Genomic DNA, 12,157 nt, shown 5'->3' with positions numbered 1-12,157 from the left:
ATTTTAGCCAAAATTCAGGAGCTGCTTTTTCCCAAATAAGTTATAAAGGAAACATATGTCAGCTGCTCATTTATAAAATAACCCTCATGAAAACAGTGTTCCCCCCAAAAAAGTTCTTGCCATAAAGAATGGTGCAATTTATTAGGAGCCTCTATTTCACATTTTTTAATTCTTGATTATTAACTCTATCTGAAGTCTGTAGTTTCTTCTTTCAATAGACTAAAACGTATTGAAGTACATTGCCTAAAATGAAATCAGCATTATAAAGAATGTTAATTTTAAATTTGATTCCATATAAATAAATTAGCATATTCATGTGGTTTTCTTGACAAATATAATAAGCAGTTTGCCATTATTTTATTTTAGGAAGTTTTTTTTGCTCACTCTGGTCTACAGCCTTGGAATTTCAGTTCTTTATTACGGTAACTTCCCCATTAAATCAAACTGGGTAGTATTCAATCAGGTAATATTTAATGACTTTTAGGCAGAAAAATAACAAATTGACCTCAAAATCTATGACAACTTCCCCAAACACCAGAACATCACAACACTGGAAAAAAAATCAAAACTTACACTGCTCCATATTTGAAGCTTTATCTTCTACTCTCTAACTCCAGGTAAGCACTATAGGTATCAGCTAACGTCCATGTAAGCTAAAGTAGAATGTAAAAGATAGAATGGCCTAGAGAATATGTTATTGTATTAATACAATATGGAGCAGTGTAAGTTTTGATTTTTTTTCCAGTGTTGTGATGTTCTGGTGTTTGGGGAAGTTGTCATAGATTTTGAGGTCAATTTGTTATTAGCTTGAATTTTCAATTTCTCTGGGGGATGCCACCCTTTACAGATATATTTTTTATTAGGAAATGTCCTTTGTTTTCATGCTGGTAAGATTCAAGATTAACTTTTCCATGCTGTAGTCTAAAACTGGCATTTATTGCAAGCTGCCTTCAGTTCTTAAGATTTAGGTTCTTAACAAGATTAATTATGGGAAATTGAATTTATATTTTCAATTTTAGCTGACTTTTCATTTGAAATATTTTTAAAACATTTTGAAGTGGAAACTGGTGATTTCCTTAACTAGGCAAGAAAAACCAAATGCACAGGTATAATATAAGAGGTACCTTGATCAATAGTAGTAACTGTGAGAGGGATCTTGGAGTCCTAATGGACAATCACTTAAATATGAGCCAGAAGTGTGCCGCAGCTGCCAAAAAAGGCAAAACAGTGCTAGGCTGCATTAACAGAGGGATAGAATCAAGATCACGTGAAGTACTAATACCACTTTATAATGCCTTGGTAAGGCCACACCTGGAATACTGCATCCAGTTTTGGTCACCACGATGTAAAAAAGATGTTGAGACTCTAGAAAGAGTACAGAGAAGAGCAACAAAGTTGATTGGGGGACTGGAGGCTAAAAAATATAAGGAACGGTTGCTGGAATTGGGTATGTCTAGTTTAATGAAGAGAAGGACTAGGGGGTGACATGAGAGTAGTCGTCTAATATCTCAGGGGTTGCCACAAAGAAGAGGGAGTCAAACTATTCTCCAAAGCACCTGAAGGCAGGACAAGAAGTAACAGATGGAAACTAATCAGAGAGAGAAGCAACCTAGAACTAAGGAGAAACTTCCTGACAGTTAGAACAATTAATCAGTGGAATAACCTGCCTCCAGAAGATATAAAATGCTCCAACACTGAAAGTCTTAAGAAGAGATTGGACAGCCATTTGTCTGAAATGGTATAGGGTTTCCTGCCTGAGCAGGGGGTTGGACTAGATGACCTCCAAGGTCCCTTCCAACATTATTATTATTATTAGATTGCCTATGAAGGAATTAAAAAGAACTCTTTGAAAATAATCTCAACCATAAGTTTATATTCTGATATATATAATTTGGCTAAAATTCTCACCAACTGCATGACTACAGCAGGAAATTATTTAAACTAGAGTAATTTAGACTTATTCTGATTTGAACCCATACTTGCACTCTGTGGAGTTCTTCTCATAGTGGATTAAGATGTTAAAATGGCAAGTTTTCCTTCTCTGCATCCCCCATCTCCCAAAGAAAGCTGATGTGGATAGTGTCAGACCCACTATAACTGCATGAAAAGTGGTACCAGTTGCTTCAGATGAAGAAAAATGTGATCTTAATGGATTAATCTCTAAGTTAACGTAGGTTTCAATTCAAAGAACTGCATGAAATGTAGACTTCAAACCCTCAATGAACATCAAAAGTACTTTTGAAATCACAATTTCTTTCGATTGAGAAAGGATTGAGTTATTCCAGCTTGAATCTACTGAAAGGCAACTGTCAGCAACAGGTTCCATTGCTTTCATAAACAAAAACTCTATTGCGCAGATGAGGCTGTCTAGATACCACTTAATGTTACCTATGAGAAGTGTCCGTTAAGTTGAAATTGTTCAGTAATCATTAACCAGAGCAGATGGTTAATACCAATGTAGTTTTCTTTAAACACTAAATGCTTTAATTTCATCCAGTTTGTTAGCATTGTGGAATTAAGCTTTTCACCATAGGCTACCCATATTTAAGTTGGACCATATGTTAAATGAACTTATGCTACTTTCTTCACCTAAATTTATGTGGTATCTGTCTGTAGAAATAATGCTCCTTTGACAATCTATAGCTACCTAAGAACTGCTTGATAGACAGGTGTCACCTAAAATGTTTCCTTGTATCGTACATATTCCCATACTAATATTGGAATGGTGGGGTGTGCTTATCATGAAGCAAAGACTGTGGGGGGACGTAATAGCTCTGTTCAAATACTTGAAGGTTTGTCAGGTACGGTAGGAGAAAGGGCAGAGTTGCTGAGAGTTCTTCCAGAAGACAGCACAAAATGGGTTTATATTACAAAGTAGATTTTGATTGCACATCAAAAAGTATTTCTGAATAATAAGAACTATTTTGTAATGGAAGAAATTGGCGCTTTCTCCTTTGCTATAGATGTTGGTTCGTTGTTTGCCAGAGATGCTGTAGCAGTGGATTCTACACTGGCATAGGGTTAGATTAGATGATCTCCAAGATCTCTTCCAATTCTTTTACTCCATGAAGTATGTACGAACTTTGCTACCTCTAAAAGATTAGCAGGTAATAAACTAAAAGATTATTGTACGGTACCTAGTTTTGCAAAAAGAAGTGCAGCCCTTACACTGAATTAGATGATGAAAATATGAACCCTCAAGTCATAAAAGCACAAATCTGTTACAACACATACATTAAGTATGTCTTATTCACCCATCTCAGATCTAGATGGGAAGCTATTTTATCTATTGATGATCACGTTCCATTTTATAAAAATTAGACTTGATGGTTTAATAACACCGTCATACTTTTAGAAAATAATTTTCTAACAATTTAAACACAGAACATAATATTTAAATAATATGCTCTTTTTAAACCATGTAGTTTTTCTTTTCATATAAGCATGAGCTTGGGAGTTTTGAATCAAATGCCTACCTTACTTTGTACAAGACAGGAAAATGAACAGTAAATAATGTGCGGTTCAAGGTAGATTTTAAAAAATGGGAAGCAAACTAGATTTAGTTATCAATTTTAATATGTTTCTTTTCTAACAGGATTGTCCTTGACTCCTTTTTGTTTCACTAATCTTAACGATCACCAGCCAATTCTAGTTAGAACTTAGTACACTTTTCTACAATTATTTTATAAATCATTCAGGGAAGGTCATCTAGAAGCAGGGAAATCTGGGAGGAAACACACTTCAATCTATTTTCCATGTATATGCTGTTTCAAACATAAATAAAGAAAACTCCAAAGAAAAAATTCACTGAGGCACAGAAAAGTCGTGAGTGGATTGTAAACACTAAAGTGACTTTCATAGCTTTTCTGCTCTACTGCATGTCAAAGAGCTTTTAAAATTAAGGCAATATGTACTTATGAAGAAAAGGTAGTCATCCCAATATTTTCAGATCTATTCATACCAGCTTAGTTTGAATAATTATAAAATAATGTCTAGTTAAGTCTTAGTAAGGAAACAACTTATTTTTCTATAAAATGATTTACTTTTAATATTTTAATAACTTGTCAACCTACATATTGTGTATAAAAACAAGCTTCACTACTAAAATAAATCCTGAGTTTCCTAAAAACATTATTACAGCTAACAAAAGCAAGCACTGGGTTTATAGCAAAAGAAGCCATAATAAAGTTAACTACACTGAGGTCAGAGTGTGGAAGGTTATGATCATAGTATTAGACAACATTCCTAAATGTGTTTGGAAATCTCGTAGGTTCAGTAAGATTTCTTTAAGCAGTTACAAAAAAATCAAATAATTGTTCTTAGTACAACTTTAATGTTAAAGATTGGACTTTCTCATTCTCTTCATCTGATGCAGTTTATTTTCTTGAATTCCACAATGTACTTTTAATATTGAGACAATACTAACTTTAATCAAAGGTATCTTAAATTTAAGAACAGGAAACTACTAAAACACCTACTTTTCAGCAGATAAACATTGATATTTGCTCTGAAATAAATCATTAACCTTTCAAGTAATTCATCTTCAGGACATTCAAGTGACGATAAACAAAGGGGTAAGATAATCTCACAGAAGTACAACTAGCAGAGATAATCAGGCTGTCTCAGACAATTGGGTGGGAAAGACAGCACAATGTTGTTTGTAAAAACAAAGAAGAATGTAGCTGAAAAGAATGCATCATTTATTTCTGACAATTTAAATCTTCAGTTTATGTATATTTTTAAAATTTGAGAAATACTAATAATTTTTGACAACTTAATTTATACTTAACTTTATACAAAATTACCATTTACTGAGCAACCTAATTTTAGATAATAGTTCTCTGTAGTGTTAAAATAGCATTCTACTCAGATGAGTTCAGCCTCCATGATGCTTCTTGCCTATCCTCTTTTCAGTATCTTATTTGTCTATAATATGGAAAAATTATATTAACTATATAACTGCTGCTACCCTAATTTCTCCCTGGGGGCATATTACAGACATGTGTGAGACTTATTGTACATCTATAAGGAGCTGTGGGTACTTTCTAACATTTTCTTTTCGTAAGTTAATTGTACTAAAATACCTTACCCAGCCCCAAAACAAATATTACACATTTGCTTCTGATTTGTAATCCAGGTTTATTTCTAAGATTAGGAAATGTTGGGAAGTTTGTTTTTTCAAGCTCAAGCAAAAAATGAGTTAAGTTTTACCTTACAGAGCTTGCTGGCTAATATTTTTTAAATAATTGACAAACCTAACTGTAGATTTTCAGTCTAATGGTATACTTGGAGTACATATGGGCGGTATATAAATGTAATAAAATAAATAAATAAATAAATAAATAAATAAATATGCATTCCATTAAAAATTCTTTTCTGCCTCCATGCTATCATAAGCTTGAAGGAAGAAAAAATATATTGGCAATGACCTGGTATATTTTATATCAGTCAACTTTACTGATGTAAGGAATATTCGGTTCAGTACTGTAAAATATATGCGGCTTTTTTCAGCGTACAAATGGATTTCTTGTATAATGCAAACCCAGTATCAATAGCATGTCTCTTTATTACATCTTTTCAGCAATGTAAATGAAAACCTAACAGGTTTATCAAAATACCTACTGTTAGAATGCTTAGCTTAAAATAATTTGCAAGCGATAGACGTGGATCATTATTCATCATATCTGAAAAAGACAAAAAAATAGGCATACAGTATTTCAGTTTAATTTAAGCCTGTATCATCTAAAAAGCTAACTGGAGAAAAAATGAGGAAATGGGAAGATAATATTGAATAAACAAACAGCCTTTATAAATGATTTCTTAGAAAAAAACCTTGGTTATTTCTATTGCATTAATAAGAAATTCCAATGCAGTATGACTAATAGTTTATATTGGGCATCATTGCAACCTCATCGTATACTTGACAAACTACTAATTTCCGGAAAGTATTTAAAACAGCATTTAAAACATTTTATACTGTACAAATAAGAATTCTTTAAAGGCCAAACAGATTTTCATACTTAATTTTTATATAAGAAAATATATCAGCTATGGATCTCTTGTATCAGCTATGAATTTCTTATACTCTCCCTGGTACAAGAACACTAAAAAAGCAGAAACTGAATAAGAAATATATTACTTCATTTATTAATGTATTTAAGATGAATATCTATTTTACTACTCCAATTCCTAGGCTTCCTGACTCCACAATGATGCTGGGTGGCTGAAAACTTAAAAATGTTAAAGAAAACAACATATATAGGTACATCTCAAGTAACAACCACAACCGAGACCAGAATTTTGGTTGCTAAGCAAGGTGGTTGTTAAGGGAGTTACACCCAATTTTACAAGCTTTTTTGTCATGGTTAAGGGAATCACTGCAGTTAAGTAAATCATGTGGTGGTTAAGCAAATTGGCTTTGCTTGTCGGAAGCCAACTGGGAAGGTCACAAATAACAATCACATGGATCTAGTACAGACATGTCAAACTTGCAACATCACATGCCACACAACGTATCGGAGCTTTTTCGCCATTGCCAGTAATGGGTGGGCGTTGTTTCCCGATGATGATGTTTCCCGTCTGGCCCGTGGGCTGGCAGTCTGACACCCCTGCTATCATGCCGTAACTATCATAAATATATGCTGGCTGCCAAGTCCAAATTTTGATCACATGATTATGGAGATGCTGTGACAGTGTAAGTCACTTTGAGTGCTGTTACAGTCACTACAACTGTAAGTCAAGGACTACTGTATCAAAGAAAAAGAATGCAGCTGACGAGAAAACCAAAGGCAAAAGTGGCTCAACGACCATTCCAGCCTAAAGCCTTAGAGAAATCTTCAGAAATTCAAAAGAAATAACAGCACTACCCATCTGTGATGCAGTTGGAGAGAGCAATTGTCTATCAAACATTGAAAGATTAAGCTTTGACTGAAATTTATTTATAAGATCCATAAAGTACATCAAATATGAATATATCAACATCTGTCAGTAATGACCTGGTATACTTTATATCACCCGAATCAGTCAATCTCTATACAAAAAAAGAACCAACACAGATCCAATTATTAGAATTGTATACCAAATACAGTGACTTTTTTATTTGGTCATTTTCAAAGCAAGCTTTCCTCATTTTTCTTTCTTCTGAACTAGCACTGAGGCATAAACAAACTGTTAAGTCTATAAATCTCATGAGGGAGTTGTTGGTCTTTGGTGTACCATACGGTGCAATGTTTTGATGATTTTATTGCCTAGGCCCAGAGGAAAATAAAGCACCACACTTTATCTTTTTCCACATCTGAACTTCTAAATATTTTTGCTTATTCTCACTTTTTTTTTAAAAAAAAATCCTTTTCCTTCATTGCATAACCTAACAAGTTAAAGTACCATCAAGAAAAGCCTGACTTTAGAGCCATGAAATTTTGATGGCCCTTGGCCACGTTCAGGAAATGATTTTGCCCTTTTCTTCCCTTCAATATTCTATATCGGCCCAAACGCACGAAATTTCAAATGCTCTATCTATCCAAACGCTATCCAACATCAATCAAGGGCAGCCAGATGCTGCCATTCACCGAGATTATAAAATTCTGTCAAGAGAAATTTACACCCTCTAATGAGCCACAGAAACTTACATTATAACAAATTCTGCTAGTCCAGGGGTCTTCAAACTTGGCCCTTTTATGACTTGTGGACTTCAACTCCCAGAATTCCTCAGCCAGCTGGCTGAGGAATTCTGGGAGTTGAAGTCCACAAGTCATAAAAGGGCCAAGTTTGAAGACCCCTGTGCTAGTCTTTGTGCACGACAAATTTCTTTGGGCTTAACTCGCCTACCTCCTTTGGAAACGCCACGCCACAACCGAATCGGCCCTCCGTGAAGCTTTCCGCCACATTTCAGGCCCAATCTCAGATATCTCTATGGCCCCATCCGTTCCCCAGAACCCCCCCCCCCCGCGATGAGGCTTCTAACTGTCGGGGGAACAAGGCAAACACACAAGAACGTCGGAACCACCAGAAACAGCCACCTCTACGAAGCTCAAACCCCCCTCGAAATCCACAAAACGAAAAGCGAGTTCTTCCAACTTTATAGCGTCCACCCCCGGGAGGAACATCCTCATCATTCCGAGTTTCCGTGCCCAAGAAATAAAAAAATGCCCGCAGCCTCCCCTCAGCACGGCTGGTCATTCGCTTGACCTCCCGTTTCCTCTCAGGTGCAGCGCCGCCGCGGACTAAAGGAGAGCGGCCGGACGCCGAGCCGCGCGTCGGCGACAGCGGCGGCTAGCCTTCTTTCCTCGGCACGCGGATAAGAGGTTTTCGCCTAGGGCGGGTTCCGCCTTCCCGGCCGCGACTTTCTCCCCGGCTCCGGGGAGAGGCGAAGAGTACCCGGCGGGGTAAAGAGTAACGCGCTGGGCCCGCCCAACGCCGCCTCATTCGTTCCTTTCCGTAAACGGCGCCAGAAGAGTAAGCCCCGGAGCCCCGCCCACTCCGCCCACCAAGGACAGCGCGCGGGAAGCGGCATTTCCCTCCCCCCCCCCGGGAAGGTAGTCTTGGGCGAGGTCGCTGCGTAACGCTCGCGCGCCCCTGGCGTGTCTCCTTTTTACCTCCCTATCAACTCGGGACGTGCTTCCGAGAGCCGCGCTGGGAACCCCGCCCCCTGGCCCATTTGGGATCGGCCGAATACAGGCCTCCGGCTCGGAGCTCCACCCTACCACGTTTGAACACAGCCGCCGCCAAAGCCGTCACGGCTGACGCGGCGAGCACACGGCCGCAGGGCGCGTTCTATTTATGTTTGTGGCCGGCTAATTTTTGCATATGCCCGCCCCTTGCTCCTCCTCTCCTTTTGTGGTCCAGGCGGAAGGGTCCCTCCCCTTTTGCCCGTATATAGCTCTGGTAGGCGGGACCCGCCGCTCCGGCTGTCTCTCGCTGCCTTCCTGGTGCCGTTTATAGAGTAAAACCACTTCCGCTGTCTGCTTAGAAGCGGCGCGATCATGGCGGAGCGCGGACAGCTCCCTATCCCCGCCAAGCGCCTTTGCTGCAGACCTGGGTATGGGGCTGGTTGCAGGCCGGGGCAGCGGGCGGGCGGCGGCGGCGGCAGCGGCGGCGGCGTGGATGTCGGCCTCGGCGGCGGCGGGGCACTTTGCGTCGCGGGACCCTCGTCGGCCGCCGCTGCCGCTTCCTCCGCCGCCGTCGCTTTCCCCTCTGCCCTCGCCGCGGCTTATGCCGCCTTCGGAGTGCTTCCATTGGGCAAGACGCAGAGCCCGGAGTCGCTGCTGGACATCGCGGCGCGGCGGGTAGCGGAGAAGTGGCCCTTCCAACGGGTGGAGGAACGGTTCGAGCGCATCCCGGAGCCCGTGCAGCGCCGCATCGTCTACTGGTCCTTCCCCCGCAGCGAGAGAGAGATCTGCATGTATTCTTCCTTCAACACCGGCGCCGCCGCCGAGGATTCCTCCGCCGGCAGCGTTTCAGCCGCTTCCTCGGGCGGGGGTGCCGCCTCCGTGGCTTCCACGGGTACCGCCGGCGGTGGCGCCTCTCTCGCCAGCGCCGTCTCCAACAACAGCGGCGGAAGCGGGGGGACCAACAACGCCGCGCCCGGCGGCGGCGGCGGGACAGACCCCGCTGCCGACGAGAACCGCCTGCCCTTCCGCAGGGGCATTGCTTTGCTTGACGGCGGCTGCGTCGACAACGTTCTGCAAGTCGGTGAGTCATTCGGGCTTCGGTGGGTGGAAGCGGCGGCGGCGGCGGGAGGGTGATGCCATCGTTTCGCTCCCCCCGCCCGGCTTTGCTTCCCGTCCCACGGTCTTTGCTTCGGGTCACCGTCTCGTCGGAGTCCTCCCTCCCGCACGCATTCTTCAAGCTGACTCTCTTGCCTCATTCACCTGTACGCTCGGGCGCCGTCCTCTTGCTCCAGCCGCCCGAAACACAGCCCCCCCGGAACCTTTTTTTCCTATTAAGTTTTCTTTATTCTCATCCCCCCCGCCCCGTCAGTTCCCTAAGAATGCAGACTGCCCGGGCACCTTCCTTCTCCCCACACCCGCCCTCCCCTTCCCGGTAGCTTCTCTTTTAAATCTCCTGTCTTGCGGCTTCTCCTAATTCCAATTTGTCTCTTGCACCCAGTCAAGCAACCGCCCTCATATTTCTTGGGATTCCTTTATATATTTGTTAAAAAGACATTACTAATCCTAGAACGTTCTGCCAGTAGCTTATTTTTGCTGTCCCAACACCTTCCAGAACCTCACATTTCCCATCTTTTATCCTATACAAAATCACCCATCCATACAAAATCCATAACTGTTACTTTTATTTTTCTCTTTATTCTCCTCATTTTCCTCTCCCAAATATCCGGGAGTATGAATGGCAATGAATCAGCAAGAGAAATCCTCTGGGAAGCTTGGCAGGGAGAGATGGAGGAAGGGAGAGAGGGGAAGAGTATCTTTGGGATTTGCCAAGGGAGACTGTGAGCCTTTAAACAAAGACATTTCTAGGACAGCAGCACTTGAGAAGGAAATAACATCTAGTCTTGGTTTGGCACAGAGTCCTAGAGTGCTTTTGTGTCCAGCCTGCATCTCCAGGTTTTTGTTATCGATGGCAGTGAGGGTAGGTCATTGGGTCATAAAGCTGTCAGAATGCTGATGAAACAAGGAAGGTCTGTCTGCGATGCTATGCAGGGGCGGGGAAAATGGGCTGCCAAGGAGGAACTGTTGTGCAGGAAGGCAAAGCCTGCCTCAAGTGCTGCCAAATAGATAGAGGATGTAGTTGGTTTCTTTATCTCTCATTCTACCTTGCTGCAGAGCAGGGGAGACTGCTGATTTCTTCCTGAACTAATACTGTACTTTCTCCGCAGTACTTGGGCTGTTCTTTCCATTCCTCTTTAACTCTTGCTTTCTTTCAGTCATGGAGCTTTGTAGGTGGATTTCCATCCTATTTCTGTCCTTCAAGGAGGTGAAGGTGGGGAGTGGTGACTTCTTCCAGTTAAGGGGGTGCTAAGAGTCTGTAGGATGACTTCCCTTTGCCTCTGCTTGAAGGACAAAATGGACAGATGGTTCCCTTTTAAAAACTTCCTGCTCAGGGCAAGGCGAGGCTCTCTGTGGTGCTCAGCCTTTTTTGTTGATTTTTCAAGAGAGTTATATTTTGGCAGTACATCTGTGATGGCTTTTTGGAAATTCCCCCTTGAAGAAGCTACCATCCTTCATTTTCATGTTTGTGTCTTTTTCAGAGAGACTTTTTTTTCTGCATGAAAAGGAGAAGCCAAACAAAAGAGCTTCTTTCATTGCTTTTCACTGTCTACAAAATAGCAAGGAGCTGACAATGGGGAAGGCAATCTGGAGATGTTAAAGCTGCACAACTCTATTTGTCCTCTGTGCAGATTTGCTCAGCTTCCTCTCTCTGTTGGGAATGTAAATGCGATCTATGAGTTTTGTGGGTTTATTCTCCCCCACTTTCTAACCCTCCACTACGTAGACCTGTGTTTTCTTGGTATTTAAAAACGTGACTATTTCAGTTAAAATTGCCAGCTGTGTTACTATGGGATTTATATCTGTATGCAAGCTAAAAGGTTAAGGCCAGCCTGAGTCAAAATGGAATTGTTGAATTGTGAGGCAGACCACATTCTCCCCATATTGCCTTTCTGCTTTTACTGCAAATGGTTTAGCTTTGGGCACCTCTATGTTCTAATTAACATTCCTCAAGACTTCTGTTTCTATCCCTCTAGCAGAAGTTGGAGGCACCTCTCCATTTGTGGTGCCACCACTAGAACAGAGCCTCTTCTGGTTTGGCTGGTCTTTCTGAGAGTTCCCCCGCTCCCCCCCCCTTGATTCCACTTGTAAAGGATGAGAAATGACAGTAGTGTATGTAGTGAGGGTTTCTTGGCTGATTACATTTAAGCTTGGAATTCACTGTGAAAATAAAGCCAAGAGGTGATAAATAAAAGATGCAATCTTCTCTGAGAGACAGACACCCAGCATGGGCTTAGCTTTGCTTGCTTTCAGCATTTAGAAGAGGCCTCATTAAGAAATCGTGAAAAGAGGAGGGGGAACCCTTGTGAAACATCAACAGGAGAAGAGAAAGGGTCTTGAATGATGTTGTCAAAGGCCAATGCAAGGCCATATGCATTAATACAACTTGTGCCCACTGCTGCTTTTGGAACATCTAGTAAATACTTCATGCT

General features: G+C 41.4%; 1 protein-coding gene across 2 annotated transcripts in view; it reads left to right on the top strand.

The window, feature by feature from the left end:
- Nucleotides 1-8,966: 8,966 nt before the first annotated feature.
- The window catches only part of ZSWIM6 (zinc finger SWIM-type containing 6), a gene marked incomplete at its 5' end in the record, with an annotated part of 118,526 nt that continues 115,335 nt past the window's right edge, over nucleotides 8,967-12,157 (top strand). The window contains one exon of one of the 2 annotated variants that reach the window (XM_083351505.1): nucleotides 8,967-9,690. In XM_083351505.1, coding sequence (XP_083207631.1) covers nucleotides 8,982-9,690 — 709 coding nt within the window. The remainder of the gene's footprint in view (nucleotides 9,691-12,157) is intronic. The other variant, XM_083351504.1, reaches the window with a different exon arrangement.

The sequence above is a fragment of the Vipera ursinii genome (genome assembly GCF_947247035.1).
Source record: "Vipera ursinii genome assembly, chromosome: 2".
NCBI lineage: Eukaryota > Metazoa > Chordata > Lepidosauria > Squamata > Viperidae > Vipera > Vipera ursinii.
This window is presented reverse-complemented; position numbering and strand designations above follow the sequence as displayed.